The sequence below is a fragment of the Falco rusticolus genome, chromosome 8, assembly GCF_015220075.1.
Source record: "Falco rusticolus isolate bFalRus1 chromosome 8, bFalRus1.pri, whole genome shotgun sequence".
In the NCBI taxonomy this organism is placed as follows: Eukaryota; Metazoa; Chordata; class Aves; order Falconiformes; family Falconidae; genus Falco; species Falco rusticolus.
Window position 1 is genome coordinate 29365241 of NC_051194.1, and position 23458 is coordinate 29388698.

The 23458-nt window shown below is 37.0% G+C and overlaps 1 protein-coding gene across 1 annotated transcript in view; it reads left to right on the forward strand.

Moving 5' to 3' along the window:
• The window catches only part of DARS1 (aspartyl-tRNA synthetase 1), a 41410-nt gene extending 22076 nt beyond the window's left edge, over positions 1–19334 (forward strand). The window contains exons 6-16 of the mRNA XM_037397164.1: positions 618–698; positions 1158–1217; positions 9066–9177; positions 11176–11310; positions 12552–12699; positions 13665–13811; positions 14815–14857; positions 15598–15678; positions 16295–16406; positions 17304–17375; positions 19107–19334. Coding sequence (XP_037253061.1) covers positions 618–698; positions 1158–1217; positions 9066–9177; positions 11176–11310; positions 12552–12699; positions 13665–13811; positions 14815–14857; positions 15598–15678; positions 16295–16406; positions 17304–17375; positions 19107–19198 — 1083 coding nt within the window. The 3' untranslated portion in view covers positions 19199–19334. The remainder of the gene's footprint in view (positions 1–617; positions 699–1157; positions 1218–9065; positions 9178–11175; positions 11311–12551; positions 12700–13664; positions 13812–14814; positions 14858–15597; positions 15679–16294; positions 16407–17303; positions 17376–19106) is intronic.
• Positions 19335–23458: the final 4124 nt, after the last annotated feature.

The window sequence follows — 23458 nt, forward strand, 5'->3', positions numbered from 1 at the left end:
TATTATAGTTAGAGCAGTAAGGTAAATTTTAACTAACATGGTTGGGGAAAATCTGCAGATCTGGAAGAAATATATGTGCAGATTACCATATGCTTCAATTTTTCTGAAAGAATATCAAATTCACCTATGACTAGATTGTAAGGCAAGGGAAGGTGGTTTTCATTTTCTTACTGTATTTTAGGTATCTCATAAATTTTCAGTCTGAAATGGCTCTTTCAGATATAATCAGATGATAAGTAAATATTACATTAACAATGACAAGAAGAGGATGATCTTGCTCGAATCGGAACCTAAAACTCTGTGAAATCTGGTAGTTTCAGACCTGGCGTTCATGCCAGTAGGCTTTTCCCTCAGGCAGTGTGTACTTGCTCAACTCAGTGCTTCCCAGAAGGAAAAAAGACATTTTTAATCTTTCAAAAGGAAAATAAGAGCAAAGCATTTTGAGTATTGTCATGAGAATGCACCCGTGTAGCTCAAGTATTTGAATAAAATCACAGTCTTTCAGCTAACAGCCTATGCAAACACTGTTTCAAGTGTATGCCAGAAATACCCTTTTGTAAATCACACCTCCTTTTGAGCTGAGTCTCATGCTATTTCTGTTCCTGTCTCAATTTCAGATCTATGTGATCAGTTTAGCTGAACCCCGACTGCCCTTACAGCTGGATGATGCTGTTCGGCCAGAAGTGGAAGGAGAGGAGGTGAAAACTTTGCATCCTCAGATACTTTTTATTGTCTTTGTAATTGAACAAAAGCATGAAAGCCTTAATGCAGTGATTCTGGGGGTTTGCTGGCCATGCATTTTACTTCCTTTATGTTATCCAGAACAGTGTTAGAAATCTCCATAGCTTTGATGTCTGTTGAACTGCAGTAGAAGGTCAAAAACAGAGCATTTGCAATCTTGTGTGTGTGTCTTCTGGATCTTCATAGCTGAGTTCTGCCTGTGACCTCTGGCAGAAGTTACACCTTAATCTTTGCTATGCTGCCAGTTTGCTGTGTGTTCTTTCTAGAATGATCTAGAAATTCTACTGAACTTAGAAGTAGCCCTGGCTTTTAGCCATAGAATGTTTTTCTCCATTTATTTTGTTTTGTTGGGTTTTTTTTGGGTGCAGGGGTTGGAGGTGTATGTATTCATTATATATTTTTGCACAACCATTTAGGATGCAAGAGCTACTGTAAACCAAGATACAAGACTGGACAACAGAGTAATTGATCTGAGGGTAAGAAACCTGCTGTGTTGCATGCTTGCCTGCAATTGTTTATTCTTCGCATTTCTAACCCGTGAAGCAATAAAAGCTGTGGATTTGATGGAAGTGTATTGCTGGCCAGAGGAAAAATAAACAATGTATTTTTCTTTTTTTGAGTGGCATTGTGAAACACAGGGTTTTTTAATCCTAAGTGTTCACTTTTCCTGACATTAATCGAAGAAGACTTTACTGGTAGCTTAAAGATCAACATTTAGGATTTGTCATGTGACTATGTACATCAGGGCTTTTTTATTTACAAATGTCAAAGGTGGCTGAATAGGAACAATTTGGAGACAACATTTCTTCTCAAATGTAGTCTTTGATAACCAAAAACTGTAGTAAGAGCTTGGTTTTGGAGCATAAGATGGAAGTTTTGAATTTAATATGTAACTTAAGTGCCGTAATGCGTATCTCGCAAGTGAAATTGTACAAGGCTATGATACCAATTTCATTCTCTTTGGTTCTTCCACAGCATTCATATGCTGTTTTGTTTTTTTTTCTGAAACACCTTTCTTCATTTCAGAGGGACAGACTTCTTTGAATTCATAAACTCCCAAATATTTACTTTTTCTGATCATCAGCAGAAAATGATCTACTAAATCACTTACAGAACTTTTTTTCTTTTATAATGAAACCACAGCTAACACTAAGTGCGTATGAAGTAAGTAACCATTCATATTGACATGAGGCTTTCTGGTCTTTTCCCATATTTGGCTCTGCACAACAAAATTGTAATTAACTTTTCATTGAATGAAGAGTGTGCTTAGCTCATTTTTATGGTGTATCTAGCACTGCCTTCAAAGCTCTGATAATGGCAGTTTCTCAGTAAATCAGTCTATGGGCCTGGGAAATCAAAAGTCAGTTATTGGAAAATTTGGAAGTGTTCTGGCACTGGGATGCTTAAAGCATTTGAACATCTGATCTCCTTATTTCAGCAACTAAAACTACTTGTGCAAATTGTTTTGCTTGGACCAAAGTTAATTGCTTCTCACTTGACCTTATGTATACTGTAAACGACTTCAGTTTGTGATTACTTTTCAGGATACTCAGTATGTCATCCTATTGGTCTCTTCATCTGCGTCTTAAATTAAGCCTTTGATGAAAAGAATTCTATGCTAATGGTTGAAAGTGGAAATCACGTAAAGGATCATGGACTTATGGTAGTGGTAAGGCAGTGTACTAAATTGAAGAGGCAACTATGGGATGCTTGAAGGGCTTTGAAATTCTGGTGATGAAGAACAATACTCAACAACACTTCAGAGCAACTTAAGAAAATCCATGAAATTAATGAAATACCTGTATAATAAATGGGAAAGAGCCAAGAACCCCAAAGAAAACAGAGAAATAATACAAAGGGAAATAACAGTTAAAAATATGAGCTGAAAATAATGGCATGAAAGTATCCTTGGCTGTATTTCAGATGAGGGCATCTGAAGAGTAAAACCTAAGAAGGTATATAGTAATGGAAAAAGAAGGGAGACTGTAATGCCAGAATAAACACAAGAGATGTAACAGAAAGGAGTGGGCTGAAGTTCTTCCATCCCTGTACACATTCAGTAGTCCAGCAGCACTCTTCCAATACTTCTTCTGCATCTCTGCCGGTATAGTAATAGAACATTAGTTGTCAGTATTTTGCCTGGAGAGTACAGATGGTGAGCTAAATGGATGCTGCTATAACCTTTTCTAACTTACGTGTCCCAACCATTGTCAGTACACCATTTATTCAGCAACGTTTGGCACCCTGTTTTGAGGTCTGAACCTTAACTTTGCCTTCTACAGAAGCTATTTTTCTCCTTAGCTCCAACAGGAGCCACAGCATGGTGCTAAACAGCTATTTCATGCTGAACAGAAATTCAGGTTAACTTTTTACAAAATTGATGAAAGGATGAAATGTCAAATCTCAGTACTTCATTGCCTTAAGTCTCATCATCTGCATGTATCTGAGGCTGGATGTACTGGCCGCAGCTTTCCCTTGATTAGGCTTAGGTATCTATCCTGCCTTCCTCCTATGTATGGAAAAAGTTTCTGACTGTGTCACACTTGTCTGTGTGTCTTTTCTGTTGCACATTTCATTATTTGCTTCAGAACAAAAGCAGATGATTTTGTAACAGTAGGCTCATGCCTACCATAAACTTGCTTTGTTTGTTATGCAGGAGCAGAAGATTCTAAATAATTATGTGTTACTTTGACCTTTTTTTAAAAGGGAGAGCTGAATAAGCAGAAAAGGTGTTTAATGGAGAAACGGGAAATCCCAGTGAGAACACATGTATGTGCACATTCTAAGCACTGTGTGCAGTGGAATCATGAGAGCAGGGGCACAAAGGCAGTTTGTCCTTCAAAGTAACTGAAACAAAACAAAACAAAAAGTAGTAATTTGTTTTCAATGATTTGGTTGCATGGACTGGAGCTGTAGTATGAATTGGAACTTCAGAGAGCCCCTAAGTGTGCAGCTTAAGTAAGCATGTTGTAAGGAGGATCAGAAGACATGGTAATGTTAAAAGCGCAGAGGGATATCTGAAACTATTAGCATTGCTGTCCCATACCTCTTCCTTCTAGGAAAAACAAATCGTGGGTAGCAGGGAAGAATGCTGACAGAATAGTTCTAACAGAGATGCTGTGATGATCTGTTCCTACAAGTATGGGAGGAAGTCCAACCACAGATATATGTACCGAGTTCTGGTTTCTTCACTGCCCCAGTTTTCTAAGGAAGGAGGAGTCATCAAACATCAAAAATAAGAGATACTATTTTTTGGAGAAAGATTTAACAAACTAAGTGCATAGATCTTGGCTAGACTCAGACTAAAAATAGTCCCTAGTATGGAACTAAAATAATTTTTGTCCCTTTAAGTACAGTCTTTAAAGTATTTAAGCCGTTAAATTTTAAGTAGTGATTAACCACTGAGTTCATTGGATAGGGCCAAATTGTGATAAAGTGGAGCTGCGAGACTCGAATCATTACATCAGTGAAAGGGACTGGATTTCCAAAAATAGCATCACTCCATCCAGCTATGATGTATAACAAGGAGACTTTGATTATGATGTAATAGAAGGAGTGCAGTTAATAATAAGGAAGTTACATTGGTGGAGATGTAATACGCAAAGTATTCTACAGAGATTGTAAGACTTCCATTGTGTGTACATGTAAAAATAGACTGAGTAGTTGCTGAGGAAGATCTCCCAGAGGTGTCTGGTAATTCTGTTTGAGGTTAGGGATGCCAAGTACTTAAATGCCAAGATCCCAAGCTATTGCCATAGTTGTTATTCTGATGTATGGAGGGAAAATGGTGACTAATTAGGGTGGAGAGGTGTTAAAAATCCTTTCCAAGGAAGAGGACTGAGGAAGAATGAATCTATTCCTGATGGGTTAACTCATAAAATACAGATCACGTACTTGTGGAGTAGAAAAATCAGGGGTATAGAGACAAGAGAGTTGGGAAGAAAAAATAAAAGCCCTTATACAGACCAAATTTTCTTTTACATAAACCACAGGTGACTGTGAGGAAACCACTGTTTACCTAAGTATGTATTTTTCCTTATAACTTAATGAGGGTCAAACCAGTTGGTTCTAGAGATGTTTGATTTACTGTTCCTTTATCAGAACAATTTAAAAAGGCAAATTAGACCACTGATATGTTTTTACATCTTTACTTTTCTGCTGTTAAGTTTAACTGAAGTATTCAGTGATGTGTAGACTTTCCATGTCTATAAAAACACCTACAGAAACCATATTTCATTAAGATCTGTGGTAGACAAAAAATGAAGACACGTAAAACACTGATTTTAGGATTTTGCTTCTTATTTTCTCTTCCTCTGAAGAAGAAATTAATTCAGCTCATTCAGTTTTAACAATGGACCTGACTGATGTCCTTGTCCTGGCTTATTTGCTATCTCCAGCAGGGTTTTTATCTTAACAGTATCTGTCCAAATTTGACTTCAATTATATGCATTTTGCAGCCCTGATGCTATAATTGTGTCTGCTAATGCACAGCTAATTGAGACCAAAGCGTAGTCTTTTTAGGGTCAGTATTATCCTGTTTAAACTGTTCAGGGTAAAGCATAAACATTAAACTGTATCTTTAGTAGTTTATGGATGTCAGACTATGTTATATGATAATCTAACTGTACACTGATCTTAATGCATTTTTTTTCAAAATAAGTGGTTACTTCAAGCTTGATTTCATTGTGTTGAATTCAATTTACTCATTTTACCAGCTTTGTTTTTCCTGACTGAATTCAAGCTGTAATGAACAAGCAGATGTACGGTTTATTTTATTGTGGATAGTGGTTTGGTAGTGAAGACATAACACAGCTCCAGTTGTTTTGACAACAAACTTCATGTTGGTATCTTCTTATACTAAAAGTAATATTGACATTTGAATAAAAGTTTACTTCAGTCGCTTTGGGGTTAAAAAAATGTTACTTAACATAAATCCTATTTCCTAGAAAAACTTTAATCTCCCATATATATAGTAGAGGAATTGCAAAATTATTTAAATTATTTCAAATAATGTATATATCTAAAATAATATAGATTACATTATTTCCCCTTGTTATTTAGCCTACTTTACGAATTTAGTGATTGTTCAGCTAGTAAACAAAAAAGCCAAACTGAGGTGAGAGTGGAATAAGTTCTACAGCTGATCTGAGAGTAAAAACAAAAGTTCACAACTTTGCATGTCAGTGCCTCAGTCGCACCTCTTTGAGATACGATCTCTCCTAAGGTGTTAACTGCCCTCAATTCTGTTGAAACACATCTGTTGGTCTCTGGCAATTTACATGGCTATTATTCTAACACTGCAGCTTGTGCTGAATGAAATGTGGGAATTGTTTTTATAATCTTGCTTAAAGTGTTAAAATAATCTCTGTTCTATTATTATTAGTGTTTTCCTTTGTGGCATTAAAATAATAAACAGGCAGGTGAAATTAGAGTGAGGTTATGACCGTCGTATTTCAGCATTGTTAGCTAAAGGTATGTTCTGCTCTCTGTAACAAAGGTGATTATTAAAAATAACAAGTTTTCCTGTAAAATCATCTCTGCAGGCCAAGTTAAAACATTAACACTGTTAACTGCAACAGCATTTAAATGGCCCGAGTTTATTTTGGTTTCTGTTTAACTCTTGCGTATTTACTGCCTTTGCCATAGTCTCAGGTAAGATAGTTTGTCAATATATATGTGGAAGAGTTCATATTAGAGTAAACACTACAGGAAAAGAATGCCATGGTAAAATATTTTTTAAGGCTAAGGTAAAATTAAATTCATTTTGACAGCTGTCTTTCTCAAGTTTGCTGTGTTGTACCTAAGTGTGGTAGTGCAAATGGTGACTGCGTTACCTACCATTGTACCATACATGGTAATACACATACCAGCATCTCTCCAAAGACAGGATAACAGCTTGAATTACTTTCTTCAGGTATATTCTCTTGCTTTTTGTCCTAAACATTATACCAGTGCAAAATATGTAATTAATTTTGAGAAGATTTGCTCCGTGTGTAGATACAGAATCATGTTTAAAATCTTTGGAAAGTTGTAGTGGCAACACAGAACTTTTGAGGTCATCCATTTGACTCCACTGCATGTTGACAGTTGCAGTTCTTTAGGAGCTTATCTCAGATGTCTTGTTGGTCTGTTTAATTCTTACAAGGAGACTGCAGTATCACAAATTCTCAACAGTTACCCTTGTTGGCAGTCTGAATGAATGGGCACTGAAACTCAGCTACCTTTGGTAGAAAGAAGAGTGGTCTTGTCAGATGTAATTTGACCTACAGAGAACAGCCGTTTTTCTTTTCTTGGTCTGTAGTTAAAAAAAAAAAAAAAAAAGCTTTAGTGTCCAGATCTGTGAATTTGGCTGCTTCCATTTTTTTAAGCATAATGTATCATTATAGATCAGATTAAGAAGACAAAGTCTTTGCTCTGCATCCTCTCTAAAGCCAGAAGGAGTTACTACCTGATGATCTATTGTTAGTGGAGAGCTGTGTTAGTTATCGACTGGATGTGTTTCTGTGCACACTTTTAGGTCAGACCAAGTAATTGCTTTGAGATGGGGTTTAGCAACCATTTTTCTTTTTTCTAGGACTGTATAACTTAGGACTCCATTCTTAGCTGCTCTGGCATGAAACTGGTGGGAGTTCATTAGAAAGGTAGAGGCGGAATTGTTACTATGCTGCTTTAAAGAAATGTTACACATTTTGTCTCTTTGCATTTTTAGAAATTTGTTTAGTTTATCAAAAACTGTATTGGTAAACCCAAATGTGACTGTTTTAAGTTGTTATCGCTTGGAAAAATGGCTTTTAACTTCCAAGTAGGAGATGGTTAATAAAATAAAATAAATACCTTTTTGAATCATCCTGGTGCTTTGATGTTACACTGCCAAATTATGCCCAGAACTTGGGCGAAGTGTTCGCATATATCTGATTCTGGGAGACGCATGTAAAAAAGGTGAAAAAGTTTGAGGGTACTTTTGTAACTGTTGCTCAAAACCTCAGTTCCTTAATTTTGAAAGTAGTGGAAGTAGCAGCTGCGGTTAATGCTATCAGACAGTGAGAACTGCTAGCTATTATTTACTAGACTCAACCACTTACACTCCTGAGATACTTTATCAGTCAGCTAAAATTGCAAATAACTCCAAACTACTACAGATTTGCAGTATTCTTACCGTTTTCTCTTTTGTTTTTTTCAGTGACGTGTTACCTGTCTTGCAGAGATGATTTATGTAGCTTTATTTCAACATACCTACTGACTGCCTGTCTAAATTTGGGTGGTTATACAATTTGTTTTGGTTGGGGGTTTTTTGTTTTGTGGTTTGGTAAGAGTCATGTGAAAAAGCCCACAAGGCTGCTCTTACCCTAACTGAAAAGTTGGGTACCTTTCAGAAAGGAGAAGTAAACAGTGCTATGACGCAGATTGTCGTAAAGAACTGCTCTCTTAGTTGTTTGCAAGAATTCGTTAGGTTTTAGAAACGCTTCTGGGTTGCTAACTGTCAGGTCTTAAACACTGCAAGCACAAAATCAGATATGAGTTCAGTGTTGACGTATTGCAGTGTTTTCAGCATTCTCGAAGGGTTTTTTTTTCTTCACACCAAAGCCCAAGAGTGTTACAGGAACATTTAGTGTAGGTATTTGCTAACCAGATAAGTAGCTTGACTATGCCACATGCATAAACAAAAAGATGATGATTAATTCAGGTAAATCTACTTTTGTTTTCAATTAAATGTACTTTTGGAGTAGATTTTAAAAAGAACAGCAGTTCACATGATCAGGTGTTATATGGACTGTTTTAAGTGCTGGGAGTTCAGACCCTGGCTTTGGGATGTTTTTGTGGCAGTGTTGTACGTGGTTAACACATGGCTATGTTTTTACGTAAAAATGTTTTATTTGGTAGCCTTTAATAGACACAAGCGTTTCTACCTTATGTAAGTTATTGAGGGCTTTGCTTTTATCATGCTCTGTATATTTACTGCACTTGTTCTAGTTGTGTGCTGAAAGCTTTTTAATAGGTTTAGTGGTTTTATTCAATTTATTACTATGAAAACTTTATTTGCAGAAGTACTTCTCATAAATCAGTGATTCTTTAAACGTAGAATTGACTGTAGTGCCTCCTTTGTAACTGAACATGCCATAAATTGAAATGAGGATTTTCTCTTGTTTCCTTTGCTGTTTCATTTTGTGTAATAAACAATTACCAATTTGCACTTTTCTCTGTTTAGGCAAATACAATGATCAAGTGTCCCTAAGAGAAGAAATTCACCCTTCCAGCTGTCCAGAAAAAGAGACAGAGTCAGGAAAAACTAACTTAGGATTCATTATTTTATCTTCTTCTTATAGACCTCCACTAGTCAGGCAATCTTCTGCCTTCAGTCGGGTATTTGTCAGCTTTTCCGAGAAACTCTTATTCGCAAGGGATTTGTGGAAATTCAGACTCCCAAAATCATTTCAGGTACTGTATATGTGATCGAGCAGCTACAGGTCTGCTTCTTTTACAGTTGCTCAGCATACCTATCTGCCAAAAATTTAATAAGTTTTTATTTAAAAAAGATAAAGTTCTATTTCTAATTCAGGCGCAACATAGCAAACTTTTCCTAGCAGGTATCAAAGTTGTTCTTTACTTTTCTCCTGACTTTGGATGTTAAACGAATGACAAGACAAATACATGCATCTGATTTATGTACTCTGCAGTGCATTTAAAGCTTTAATTTGGTTAAATAAAGATGTCTGATTGTATGCACTGTTCTTCAAATTTGTGTTCTCCACTTGTTGAGCACTGTGAGTTCCATTCCCAGTATTAAAGAATATAGTAAGTTATCATCATAATAAATAAAGTTATCATCATCATAAATAAGTTACAACAACCATATCATGGTATAAAAAAAGATGATGCCATTATATACAATATGTCACTTCTTTAGCAATGAGTATGTGGCTGAATAGAAAGTGGTAGGTCATTTTTCTGAAAGCGTGCCTAACAGTTTCAGCCTGACTAAAGGTCTGGAAATGTGGATTTTGCTTCTGGTTCTGTTGTTGGATCTGCTGTATTGTTTTCAAAAGTCAAATTACTTGATTTACTGATGGGTATTTTTCTCCCATCTTATTGGTGTCCTTTGAGGTTTTGTTGATGCCACTACAACATACAGCATGGAAAATGTAGGGTGGAATATTTGTATTACTCTCATTGTATGTGCACTCATATGCATACATTTTGCCTACTGAATTTTATAGTCCTCTGTATTTTTGAAGACAGCTCTTGATTGTGGTAAAAAAGGGCTTTTTAACAGAATATGTGTAAGCACTATTCTTTCAACATAGAAAGTATTGTTGAACTATAAGATTAGGTAACTTTTTTCCTAACAGACAGCTGAAACAGCATGAAGTACTGAAGAGTCCCAAGTAGTTTATTTATGTAGGACCTTTGAGGAAGTGTGCTATTCTTGCTGTGCAGTGTACCATTGAAAGCAAGCAAGCATCCTATTGTTTGAATGAGATCATACTTCGTAAAAATAACTAAGTTAAGTCGATGCAATCCTTACTAAACTTTGAATTTAATATCATAGCTGTTTTAAGATCTGAGATTTTTTAAATTGCCTGTATTCACAAATAACTGTAAATATTCACTGAAACCATTTCAGTGGGAGTAGTGGTGATGAAAAGAAAAGAAACAGTAATCTCAGTGGAATGGTTAGTAATAATAATAATAATAATTAGTAATTTACCTAGAGTAATCTTAACATTAGAACTTTTAAAGATTATTAACTAATATTTCACTCTGGCATGCTTTTGTTAGCAAGTTAGGCAACTAGAACACTCCTACCACACAGTGGGAAATTGAAAGGTGAAGTGACTCAGCTGATAGTTTTGGTAGGCAGTTTGCAGTAAAGGATTCAAATGTGCGTGTTCTTGGTTCTTGTTCTCTCAAAGTAACCTCCTATGAAAATTGCCTTAAACTGAAAAAGCTTTATACCTTTGGCAGATGTCCTCTGGTAAATAGTTTTGGCTCAGAGAGATATTTATGCTTTCAGTTAGAGAGGATGATCCTGGCAAAACAGGATATGCACTTTCGTCTTGGGCTCTGCATCTGGAAGCCTACGTCACTGTAAAGATTGGTTTCCACAGAAGTGTTTTGGACCACGAGTAGATGTGGTGGTGGTGGTACAAGCATGCATTTTCCCTGTTCTAACTTTGAGGTAAAGGACAGCTGGGAATAGCAACATTTTAAACTACCCCAACTGAATTTGCAGATTTGCAAGACGATGAGTGACAGCCCTGAGCTGCAAAACTTCCCTTAGCATTAATGGATGCAGACGTATCTTTTTGCTCTAATAGGCTTTGATGAAAAATCTCCTTCTAATCTCTAAATGGAAGACCAATAGTCTATCATTCTACCTCTGATTTGTTCTTTACATTTTTATTTTAATAATTATTGCAAGCATTTGCTTTTCAGCTGCCAGTGAAGGAGGAGCCAATGTGTTTACTGTATCATACTTCAAAAGCAGTGCCTACCTAGCTCAGTCCCCACAGCTGTACAAGCAGATGTGTATATGTGCTGACTTTGAAAAGGTTTTTTGCGTTGGGCCAGGTAAGAAAAGTGTTGGTTTATCCAAAGTGTGTGAAGTATGCAGTGATGGCTTTTAGCACCTGTGATAAAAATAAGATAATATGCACACTGAAAGCTTTGAATGGTTTCACTTAATATAGTTTCACTTACCAAACACAGATTTCAGTTGGGGTGACTAATGAGAGTAAAGTTGGCAGAGAAGTTGCTAGAATAAAACTAAAATGCTGAAATAGGGCTGGAGTACTCCAGTGCTTGCTGTTCTGTGAAGAGAAAGAATATAGAGTTGTATTGGAGATTGATAGTACGATGAAGTTACTAAAACATGGTACAACCCTGTGGTTACTAAAGCCATAGTTTCCTATTAACGATGTTCAGTAGTCGTTGCCTAGTTGCCTTTATTTGCCCAGTAGTAAGCAGTTAAAATAGGCAAACTAGGTTTTACATACTTCAGATTGCATATTAACATACGCTTACCCCTTGCTTTTGTGTATGTACCAAATAACTTTACTTAGAAACTGCATCCTTTCAACTGGGCTGTCACTAAATAATAAAAAATGAATAATTTCCAGACTTATGCTCTCTTTCTTAAAAGCTGATAGTACATGGCCTCTTTAGGTTTTTTTCTAAGTTTTTAATAAGGTTTTTGAATTAAGTTTTAATACAGCATTTTTTTTCTAAGACGTCAAAGACCAGTTTAAAGAGATGTAAGCTGGAAATGCTGGGAAAAAAGTAACAATTCATAAAATAATTAAAAAAAGATGCAAGTAATTTAGGAGATCTTAAATTTCTTGTTAATTACTGACAAATGAATCATGGTTTATAGGAAGACATGTTTATATTAGACTCATATATCTGAAAAAAAACACACCAAAAACCACAACAAAAAACCAATACCCCAGAACACACACAGGTGCACACGTCCTTTTCCTCTGAAAAAGGCGGTTTTCAAATCTCAAAGTTCTTGTGTGCCTGAAAGCTTGTCTGTTTTTTCCATTCTGTCTGTTGGTCTAACGAGATCCTGCCTTTCTACAGGTCTTGTGTGTCTTGTCTCCTTTGAGCACCACAGCTACAATAATGCTGTCACTATTACAAATGATGCTCTGAGGCAGCTAGTTTTCTTTTTGTTTTTCACTGAGAATTGTCATGTCTAAAGAAAGCATTGTCTACTTGATCCAAATGCTGATGTGATTGATTGTCAGTTATTTTTCAAAATGCAATGATCATTTCAGGTTTGTTAGAATTTCTGTTGTTTAATTTTACAGTATTTAGAGCTGAGGACTCCAATACACACAGACACCTGACTGAGTTTGTTGGTCTGGATATCGAAATGGCTTTTAACTACCACTATCATGAAGTGGTAGATGAGATTGCAGATACCTTGGTGCAGATATTCAAGGGACTTCAGGAAAGGTAATTAAGAGCATTTTCCATTTCGTGAGCAACTTCGAGATCTCTGGCACTGTGGTATGAAATGGGCGAGCATTTTATCCTCAGCTTGTCAGATAATCGTTAGTAATCTGATTTATGACACAACTTTGAAACAAACGTTTTTGCTTTACTCTTAACTATTTCCTTGTGCCTAATTTTTGAAGTTCACTCAAGCCATAGGCCAGCAAACTGTCTATTTTCAGCCCAGGTTGCATCTCCTAGAGTATGCTAGCTTGCACTAAGAAAACTTACTGTTTAATGTTGGATGGACTTCCTCACAGAAATAACCCATCATTAATTTAAAATGTCCTCCTTTTTGTGCCACTACAGGTACACTGGTTGTTCTATTTTGAAATTAATATTTACTATCTAAGAAAGCTTTTCTGAACCAAATTTATTGTAACAGCCTGCATTTGTGCCCTGAAAGCAGCAAAGATTATTTTCCATTATTCACAGTCTTAACTCAGTAAAAAGCCAGGCCAGGAATTTAGGAAGTGGTTTTCATTTGCTTACAAATTAGACTATCTTGCCAGTGAAATGAAAATCTTTTCATCTGTCTAGAAGGAAATTTCTCTTTTATATTTAAAATAGGATATCACTCAAATCAAAGAAGAAACCAGGTAAATATTAAAAGTCAAAGGGATGGTTTCTCAGTGTCTTTACTGTGAAAATTGACCTAGTCCATTATTTCTTACAAAAGGAACAAAACGGAAGTAATAGTAAAATATTAACATATATATAATTGACGTAGATGCATCAACTTACATGAAACACGTTATTAGGATTGAACAGTTTCTCCAGATGTGGCTTTAACAGTTTTTTATGTTGCAAGAGGGACCTCTTGTGGCAAAATTGTATTGCCATTGCAAAAGCATTATTAGATGCAAGAAGAGTACATTTCTTGATTGTTTTGTATTTTGTTTCTTTTCTTGTTTCCTCCTGTATAGATTCCAAACGGAAATTCAGACAGTGAACAAACAGTTCCCATGTGAGCCATTTAAATTTTTGGAGCCAACTCTGAGGCTGGAATACCGTGAAGCTGTGGCCATGCTAAGAGAGGCTGGGGTTGAGATGGGTGATGAAGAAGATCTGAGGTACTTTGGCAGTACACAGATGTGTCAGTCTTGTGAATGTGGTAGTAACGTGTCAGTTTTGTGCTGTGCAACTGACAGCCTCCAAGAAGGAAACACAAGCTTTTAGAGGAATAAACAGTATTTGCATTCAGACCCCTTGACAAATAAATGAATGGATATGAAAATAGCCCCTTCTTTTAATATATACTATATGCACAAACTCTGAAATCCAAAAGAAAATAACTTACAACATAAAGTGAGAGTAACTTGAACCTTCTAAGGATAAGAAACATTTGTTTTTCTAATAATCGCAGTCCTTCATGTGAATTGTCACATCTTTGAATAGGATTAAACAAAAAGATTCTTCAGTATTAAGGTCTTTCTTTTGAGTACCACCTTCCCATTTTTATTTTCTACCTCTCAGGAAAATGGTTAATGCAGTCATGATTGCATTTCCACTGATCTGCTTAAAGATGGATTTAATTTTTCTGAAGACACTTAATAAATAAAAACATTTCTGTTTTTTCCCATAAATATACCCAGTACCATTAGGATAATGTGTGATTTTACAGTTAAACAATCCATGCGTCAAAGGAGTTTCAATTGTAAGAGTTTGATAGAGCAAAATAATTTCCCCAGCAACTGCTTAGGATGTTTCTCAATTATTGTGCCCAAGAAGAAATGGCTGTAGAAGGTATATGCCAATAGGAAACAGAGCACACAATTCTTCAGTAATCAGAATATGACGACTAGGAAGTAGTTATATTAAGAGCAAGAATATCTTTAGGTATCAGTTAATTTAAGGGATTTCCAGGACCAATACAAAATATTTAGGAACAGAAATAAATATACTTTATTTCTGAAATTTGTGTCTGCACAAACCAAACCATTCAGAACAAAGTACTAGATTTTTCCAAAGAGTGGGGTGGAGCAGATCTGTAGCTTGAAATCTTTTTAGCTTGATGAACTATGTAATCAGTACAAGTTTAAATCACTTAATTTTATTGGTGATAATTTGTTTCAGCACACCTAATGAAAAGCTCCTGGGACGCCTGGTAAAGGAAAAGGTAACAATTGTTTTAGAATAAATAGATTTGTCATTGAATCTGAAACATGATGTCATGGAGTCTTTGGGTGGATATAAATGCCTACTTCATGTAAAACAACTTTTTACACACTCATTGAGAATACGGTATGTCAGAACATGCAGAAGCTGTGAAGAGTTTGGGATTAACATGAGCATTTTTTAATTGTCTGACTGCATCCACATTTTGTCACAGCTTATTTAATCTACTGACAGTTTTGTCTATCATTAGTAAGCTGTTTGAAACACTTTCAATCTTTTAAATTTTTTTAATATATATTTTTTGATACATTTTTCTGTCATCTGTTACATTGAGTACACCAAACAGGATAGTACATTCCAAAACCAGTTCTTAGGATAATTAAAAAAGAACAAACCAGATTCTAACTGAATCAATAGGAGAAGATGAGATCTTTGGCATAAAAATAAGTACCTGTTACTACAGCAAGACATTTTACTGCTAAACATTTGTAGGTTTACACTAGAAGTAGTATTGGAAAACTGAAAAATAATACACCACTTTTATTGATAACTGTTATTTTTTTTAAGATAATACTGTCAAATTTCTGTAAAGTTATTTGTATATATATCTGTATATATCTGTAAAGATATAATTTTTTTTTTATTTTATTTCAAAGATTCAGTGGTTGTGTCCTCCTCTTGTAATTTGTTCTTTACATCATTTTCTCCTTTACTACACTGTTTTCAATTACCTTCTTTCAGTATGACACAGACTTCTATATTCTTGACAAATACCCTCTTGCTGTGAGGCCCTTTTATACAATGCCAGACCCAGTAAATCCTGTAAGTAAAATTTTTTGTCAGTAAGTAAAAAATTTGTCAGTGGGGTTTTTTCGTAGTTGAAATTATTCTGTGTAGGGATATCTTGACAAAATGTATAAAGTATGTTTATATGATCTGCTGTTATAATTGAAGTTCTGAGAACAAGATTAGGTTAGTGTTACGTGACTTGTAAAAGGTTTACAGTTACTCTTCAGTGGTGAAAACATACCAGAAAGAAACAAATCTAGCTAAAATTGGGAGAGCTTTATGAAAGGATCTCCATGGTCAAGAGCCCTGCTGCCATCACTGAAAAGGGGCAAAAACAGTCTTCCAGAGACACAGACACTTTAACAGAAAATATGCTTTCTTACATTTTTAGAAATTCCCCAGTTTATTCCTAAACCCAGGGTAAGTATCTATAGAGCATCTTTTTCTAGGATAACTACATGTGAGGGTGTGTAGATGAACTTTGCCAGTCTAATGAGAGGAGCCAAAGGGCTGTAATTCCCAGTCAGACTCCAAATACATTGTACTCTTACTGCACAACTTTGGGTATCATAAGTGAAGTTATTGAGAGGTGCATATTTGCCATTTAAGGATAGAACAACTGTACGTAAACTCATCTTTTTTTTTCCAGAAAAGCTCTAACTCTTATGATATGTTCATGAGAGGGGAAGAGATCTTGTCTGGAGCTCAGAGAATTCACGATCCTCAGCTGCTGACAGAAAGAGCCCAGCATCACGGCATTGGTAACAAGTCAACCAACGTGAAGCTGAATTTAAAAGAATATAAATCATGATTGGGTTTGTTTCCTTTAGAGGAAGAATTGGGTTCAGAATTTGTTACATGGCAGTAGTGCTAAAATCGCAGTACGGTTCCATTCTTACTGTTAACCCATCTAATTCTGTTTGATCTAGAGTGGTTATATTAAGAGACTAGTTAGTTTCCCAGCAACACCTTGATGAAAAGGAATTGTTTCCAAGGATTTCAGAGAGTATGTAATGCAGGGAAAAGCTTGAACAGACTGAGGGTAGACAAACAGGTCTCATTCAGTTATGCCTCTGTGTACTCTAACAAACTTTACAGAGTGCTCTAGCAGAGTCTTGGTTGGCTGTCCTTTTTAAATGTTGTACTGACAGCAAATAAGCTCTCTGTTGGTGAAATTTAAGAAGAAGGAAAAAAAAAAGATTTAGCAGGGACAAGGCCAGTTAACAGTAGAAGGGTAAAAGAGCAGATTAGGTGGAGATCACAAGAGTAAAATGTAAATTATGCTTTCAGTGAATGGCAAAGTGGCAGGTAGGCAGTAGCAAAGGAGCAGCTCCCACTGTAGCAAGATGGAAAAATAGTTGCTAAATCTTCACTTTCTCACTGCAGTTTATTCAAGAAGTCCTCATCTTCCGTAAGTTAAAATGAAGAGTTCAGTCTAGAATTTCTTCCCTGATTATGTTATTAACAAAATTATAAAACAAAACTGTTAAGTGTTGTAACTTCTAGATAGTCCTGGATAATTTATGTCTTCAATAAGTAGAGCCCCACTGTTAGTTAGTTTAAATTGGTAAATTTGTTGTTGTGTTTGCAGTCCTCTAGTCACTTGTATGTTGGGATTGGGGTTCATTAAGCCAATGAGAAATGTTTTTCTTCTCTAGATTTGGAGAAGATAAAGGCGTATATCGATTCCTTTCGTTTTGGTGCACCTCCACACGCAGGTGGTGGAATAGGTAAGTATCTGTATTTTATTTTGTTCTGTGTTAGCCTGAGCTTAATTTAAACTGCTCAGTCTCAAGCAGGATTCAATACAAAATTCAGAATAATAGCCTTGTTAGGTAAATGTGTGGGGCTGTTTATCCTGGAGAATTTAAGGCAAGAAGCTAAAATGTAAGCATCATCATAAAATAAATAGGCAAAATATTAACGGCACAGTCTGGCAAGTTTAAAAAGTAGGTGATAACAATAAAAAAATGCCAGTTTATTAGCCAGGCATATAACTTTCAAATGTGACCAATGAGGAAAATTAAGGAAGCAAGAAAATACTGTGTTGTGTATGGATTTATCGTAGCCTGCTAATACGAGAATGCACCGGTCTTGTAGTGCATTTGATGAAGCTGTTCTGCAGCGAGGAGAAATAAGTGATCACTTCTGTTCTTACTTGGTGCTGTGACTGAATGTCACTGGTCAGCTTGGCTGATGCTAATTGTTGCAGCAAAGGGTATTGCACCTTCATGTCTTGGGTGTATTTTACGTATTAAAATTAAAAAAAAAAAGTTTTAGGCATCTTAATGATAATAATTCACAGTTATGCACATTGCTTTCATTAGCAGGATGAAATCTGTCTGGAAATAGGACAAAATACTTTGTAGGGCCTGATCAATACACACAATGATTTTTCGACTCAGTCTCTCCTGCATTTGCCTTATGTTTGTAAAGTATATTCAGTATATTCTCAGCATGCTCTCAGAACAGCTTTGTAAGTACACCTTCAGTAAATGCATTAGATCTGCAATATGCTGTTGAGACAACTGTTTTGCAGTACCTACGAGATGTAGTTGTTGGTGATCATGCAGTACTTGTGAGCAGAGGCCGTGCAGCATTTGCAGATGATCCAGAATCATTTAGGTGGGTCAGAACTGACATCAAGGAAGCTGAAGCTACATCTCTTCTGCAGAGTCAGTGCTCCTTGTGGCACATCCCAGAGGTCTGGCCAAGAACCAGCCAAACAGATGCTGTGAGAATTAAGACTGGTTTCTAGCTGTTTCAGGTGGAAACCTTAACACAGACGGGCAGTGTGTGAACACTAGTGTGCCTCTGGGTTTCATCTTAGCATGGCTGGGGTGCATGGGGAGCCCCATGGATTGGGAAGTCCTTCCGCATTCCACAGTACACACATAACCTCTAAGATTTCAGGAAGAAGGGACGTAATGACCAGTGAAATACTACCATAAAGATGTCAGTAGATGGTTACATGGGTACTTGTTGCTGAATCTACGTTTTTGAACTGCAGAGGTTTTGGGATAAACTTCCCCAGCTGTAGTTTTTTACTGTAGTTGCCCGTGGCACTTATTGTCTCTTACTCTGAGGCCATTAGGGCTGGTTTGGACTGTCCTGTTACTGTATTCAAGGTACAGTTTTCCTGATCACCCACCTCCCCTTTCAATTTTCTACACAACCTTTCTTGAAAGTCCAAAGTGAGTCAGAGCAGAGTCGTATCTCTAGTACCATTGCTTATGGATACATGCTCCAGATGAAGCCTGTGTCGTGACAGAAGGCACTGTATGTAAAATTCCTAATTTTTGATTCTAGCTCCTCTCTGTAGCGAAACGTGCTAATGCACACATCTCAGTCTTTGGTCACGCTACTGTGCAATGCTGGCTGCAGGTATCAGTACCTTTAGCTTCTGAAGAGTTTCAAACAAAAGACTGACTATACTGATGGAGTGTTTTCATTTGTTCTAGGGCTGGAAAGAGTAACCATGCTGTACCTAGGGCTGCATAATGTTCGTCAGACCTCCATGTTCCCACGGGATCCCAAACGGCTGACACCCTGACATGAGCAACTTTTGAAAGTTTGAGATGATTTGCCCTGCAAGTATGATATGATTGCAAGCATATCCCCTGCTCCTGATGAACCTGTATCGATTTGAGTGTTAAAATATGCAATAAAAAAAAGAGCATCTCATTTACTGAAGTGCCACAAGAATTTTTTTATCCTTAGCTGTTTATTTAAAAGAAAATGTTTTAACAGATCAAGACTCTTTGTATTGGCAACTCTGCATATTTTTAATGAAAATGTGATACTTTGAGTTAGTATTCTAGTGTCACATTAAATTGTATTATGTTTCTAAATATTTTAATAAATTATGCAATAAACATTCTGCATTTTTAAGTTCCATCAGCAAGATGGAATATTCTGAAGTACAGAATTGGCTCAAAGCTAAAATAACTGGATGCTTGCAATTTAAAAATCAGGAAGAAGCCAGTCAATTGTTAATTTATGTGAGTGTCAGGTAGAGAAGCAGGTGCGAAGAACATTCTTAACAGAAAGTCTTCATATGAAATTGTGAAAATAGATTGCAATAAATCTCTCAAAGTAAATTAGATACAAAATCTGTCTTTCTGGGTTTTGCTTTATATCCTCACAAGGTAATCATGAATCAATAAGGGTTGTTTTGGCTGTTTGGTTTTTTTAATGATGCAGTATCTGCCTGAAGTTTAAATTTATTAATTTATTTTGTTTCTGTCATCTTCCTTTTTTTTTTTTTTTGAAAGTTGTATATAAGCCATAGGCCTGTTCTTTTATTTTATGTTACTATTTGAGAAGGATAGAAGATTACACACACTCATGGAATACACAAGGGATATATAATATCCTCAGAAAATAAATGGACAGTGAGTTTGGGAGCAGGTCATGTGTTTTCCTGCCTGACCCAGCCTCCAGGATAACAAACAAAACAAATCTTGCAAGGATTTCCTTGTTGCCAATGAAAGAAAGTCAAATAATGTAAGCCAACCTATTTCAGGTCATTTTTTTCATTTATAAATGCTGTGAACAGCCCGATTGTTGTACATCTAGAGACACTGGGTGTTAGCTTCTAAGTCAGAGTACTTCTAAAATTCTTTCTAGACATCCTTTTTCTCAAACGACTCGCTTGAACCTCCTCAATTTGCAGTGATGTGCAAAGCTACTTCTCTTCCTCGTGCTCCCAACCCAAAGGATGTGCCCTGCATTTGGAGAGGAACCAGTGTATTTCAGACTTCTTTTTATGGATCAGATAGGTGCTTTTCAAACTTAAAACATTTTTGTTAAGTATGGATGCCAAAGAGCAAAGGCGCAAATTCCTTACTTGGACACTGTAATACTTTAATATTCATACGTATTTGTAATTCCTGACTTAATTTTTGCTTAATGTTTTACATGATAAGGCTTTCAGGAGGAGGTACAGTTTAGACAGTCTGTGTTATTGTTACTACCTTGCTTTTTAAATGTCAGAGGAGTCACATATTGGATATGCTACAAAAAGGTCAGCAAGGCTGTGTATAAATTGTGTAGAATTCATAAAAGGGCAAATCATCTTTTGCAGCTGCTGTTGAACAAGACTTAATTTTAATGTTTTGTGATGAGTTCTCCATTAGAAAACAATCATACTAAAGGTCAGTTAGGTAAAGCACTACAAATGTAAAAGTTAACTTTGTTTAGAAGTCACAAAATTCAAGGAATAACATACTTTGCAGCTTTGCTTATGAGTCTGTCATAATTAATTTACCATGGAATCTTCCCCAGATTACTAACTTTAAGATCTTACAGTGTACCCAGTTGTACTTTACAAAGCTAAGTGGGTTGTAAATATAACTTGTCATCACAGACTTCCTATTGATGAACCCAAGTTTCAAAACAGTTTATTCAGCTAGGCCAATTGAAATGAATTTAATTTGTTCACACAGAACTGGTAACGTATTACACAACAGAAGCGCATCCTTCTAATAAGGAGCAAAATTACTGACTTACATTTCCTGCCAACAAAAAAAAATAATATTGTGAGAACTACGTTTCTTGCTCTAGATTTGGCAGCAAGTTTTGTGCATACATTCCTCTAACTACTGTGCTTGTCCCAATTCTGTTAAAGAGTTCTTCACGCTCATGGTATAGTTTGATTTATTCAGTAGCTGCACAAGAATGAGAATTCAGATGGAGGCCCCGATTCCTTTGTATGCAGAATCCTTTCATGCAGTGTTTCTTAGCTAACTGAAAATAATTATGATCATAAATCAAAATGCAAAACCCATGTGTCCTGAATGTAATCTTAATGGGATACTTTAGTGGGAGTTGCACATAGTTAGAACTGAGTTTGAAACCTTGCAAACAGTAATTTTAGAACTTTATGTTGCTTTCATAGGTAATGACTGTGGTTTGGTAGTACTGGAAAAGTCAAACCTGTACATCGTCCTTTATTTCCAGTAACTTGCAGGAAGTTCAGCATTTTACATGGAGTCCATGCTGCTGCTGCTGCTTCTCCACCAGTTACAATGTTTTCAGTGGGTGTTTTTTTTTTTCTCCTTTCATCATATACAGATGGTGATTACAATCGTGCAGTTCTTAAAACGAGGTACTATAAAGGATATTGGTAAGGGTTAGACAGGGAGTCATCTGCTCAAAACAAACACTAAAGCTTCAGTTTGCTTCTGAAGTTTTAACTACAAGCATTTTCCTGTGAAAACCCATCTCTGCTCACTGAGCTTCTTGTCTGAATCTTCCCAGCAGGAAAGAGGACTCAGTCTGGTCTTTTGGAAGCGAAGTGCAAGACGGGTTCCCCACAGCTGCACACACCTGCTGCAGTTTAGCCCTGGTGGGCAGCTAAGCGCCACACAGCTGCTCACTCCCTGCCCAGTGGGCCAGGGGGAGAGGAAAGGAAGAGTAAAAGCAGGAAAACTTTGCGCTGCCACCCCAGGCCAATCAATTCCGGGTGTATTGGATAGCCCTCCACATGAAAGCAGCCGGTGGTCTGCACTCTGCTGCCAAAGGGATGGAGGAGAACACATTTGCAACATCCATTGGGGCACACTGCTTGGCTGCCTTGGGCTCCCATTCATCCTGGGGTTCCAGCATGTCCCGTACAGTGGCACGCTTTCATTCAGGCCACAGGAGTCCACTGTTAGCCACCACTCCACACACCCTGCTGCCAGCCATGGTTTCCCCTTTGGGCATGGTCCTGTGTGCCAAAAAAGAGCAAGCCTGGAAAAACAGCATGTGTTCCTGACAGCCATCTCTAGAGTACACAACTTGCCCAAACAGATTTTAATTATTCACTATTCCTTGTTTGGGTATTCGCATGCAGGGGTGGGGTAATTTTTTTTTTTTTTTTTTTTTTTGGTGGAGAGAAATGGTGAAAAACCAGAAGTATCTAGGGTGAATTATTACTTTTTTAAAAATAAGCCTCACTAACCAACTTTGCTTCTGCACATTTTTGCTGGTAGAGTCTCAAAATACGGAATTTACTCACTACAAGTTTTTTAAAAGTTACTGTTAATTCTACTGGTTTCTCATTTTCTTTGACTTAAAAAAGCATGGAAGCACAGGATAAGTTGTATACAGTTGAGCAGTTTTTCTTCTACTTTGCCACCACTTTAACCCTTAGCCATCTTCAAAAAGAAAAAGGCAAAAAAATCCCCCAACTCTCAAAAAGCTGTAATTCTTTTCCAAAGCACAACTGCATTAAAATAATAACTGTCAAAAAAGACTAACTGAGCCAGGACTTCCACTCTGACCTCTGCAGTGAGAAGTGAGTGGACCGTGCAGAACTGAATCCACAGCACTATACCCAAAACCACCAAATTGCCAGGCAGCCTTTCCCTTTCGCAATTAAGACTAGGCTCTGTCCAATATATGGCAAGTGCACCTTGACATGAAATAACAGCACCAGGGAGCCTGGGCTGCTAGTGCTTTTAAAAAGGTTTCAGGACTGACTTAATTAAAACAAAATTACCAGTTTAGGCAGAGAGTAATGACTTTGCAGGTGGCAGAGCAATTCTAAGCAATTTTTCATAGATAGCGGAACAGTTCCTACTGTCAGGCATGGTGTGCCACCAGCTGCCGGTAGTAATGGCACAAGCTACCTCACGCCACCCTCCCCTGAAACGCAGCGGTTCCAACGAGGAGCCAAGCAGCCAGACCAAGGCCTGACCCTCACCCGGCTCAGTTTATACCCGTCACCCCTGAGGACAGGCCCCCACGGCACCCAGCGGGTCTGTCAGCGGCAGCCCACCCAGGGGCCTGCTGCGCACAGCGCCGGGACACCTCGGCAGCGCCCAGG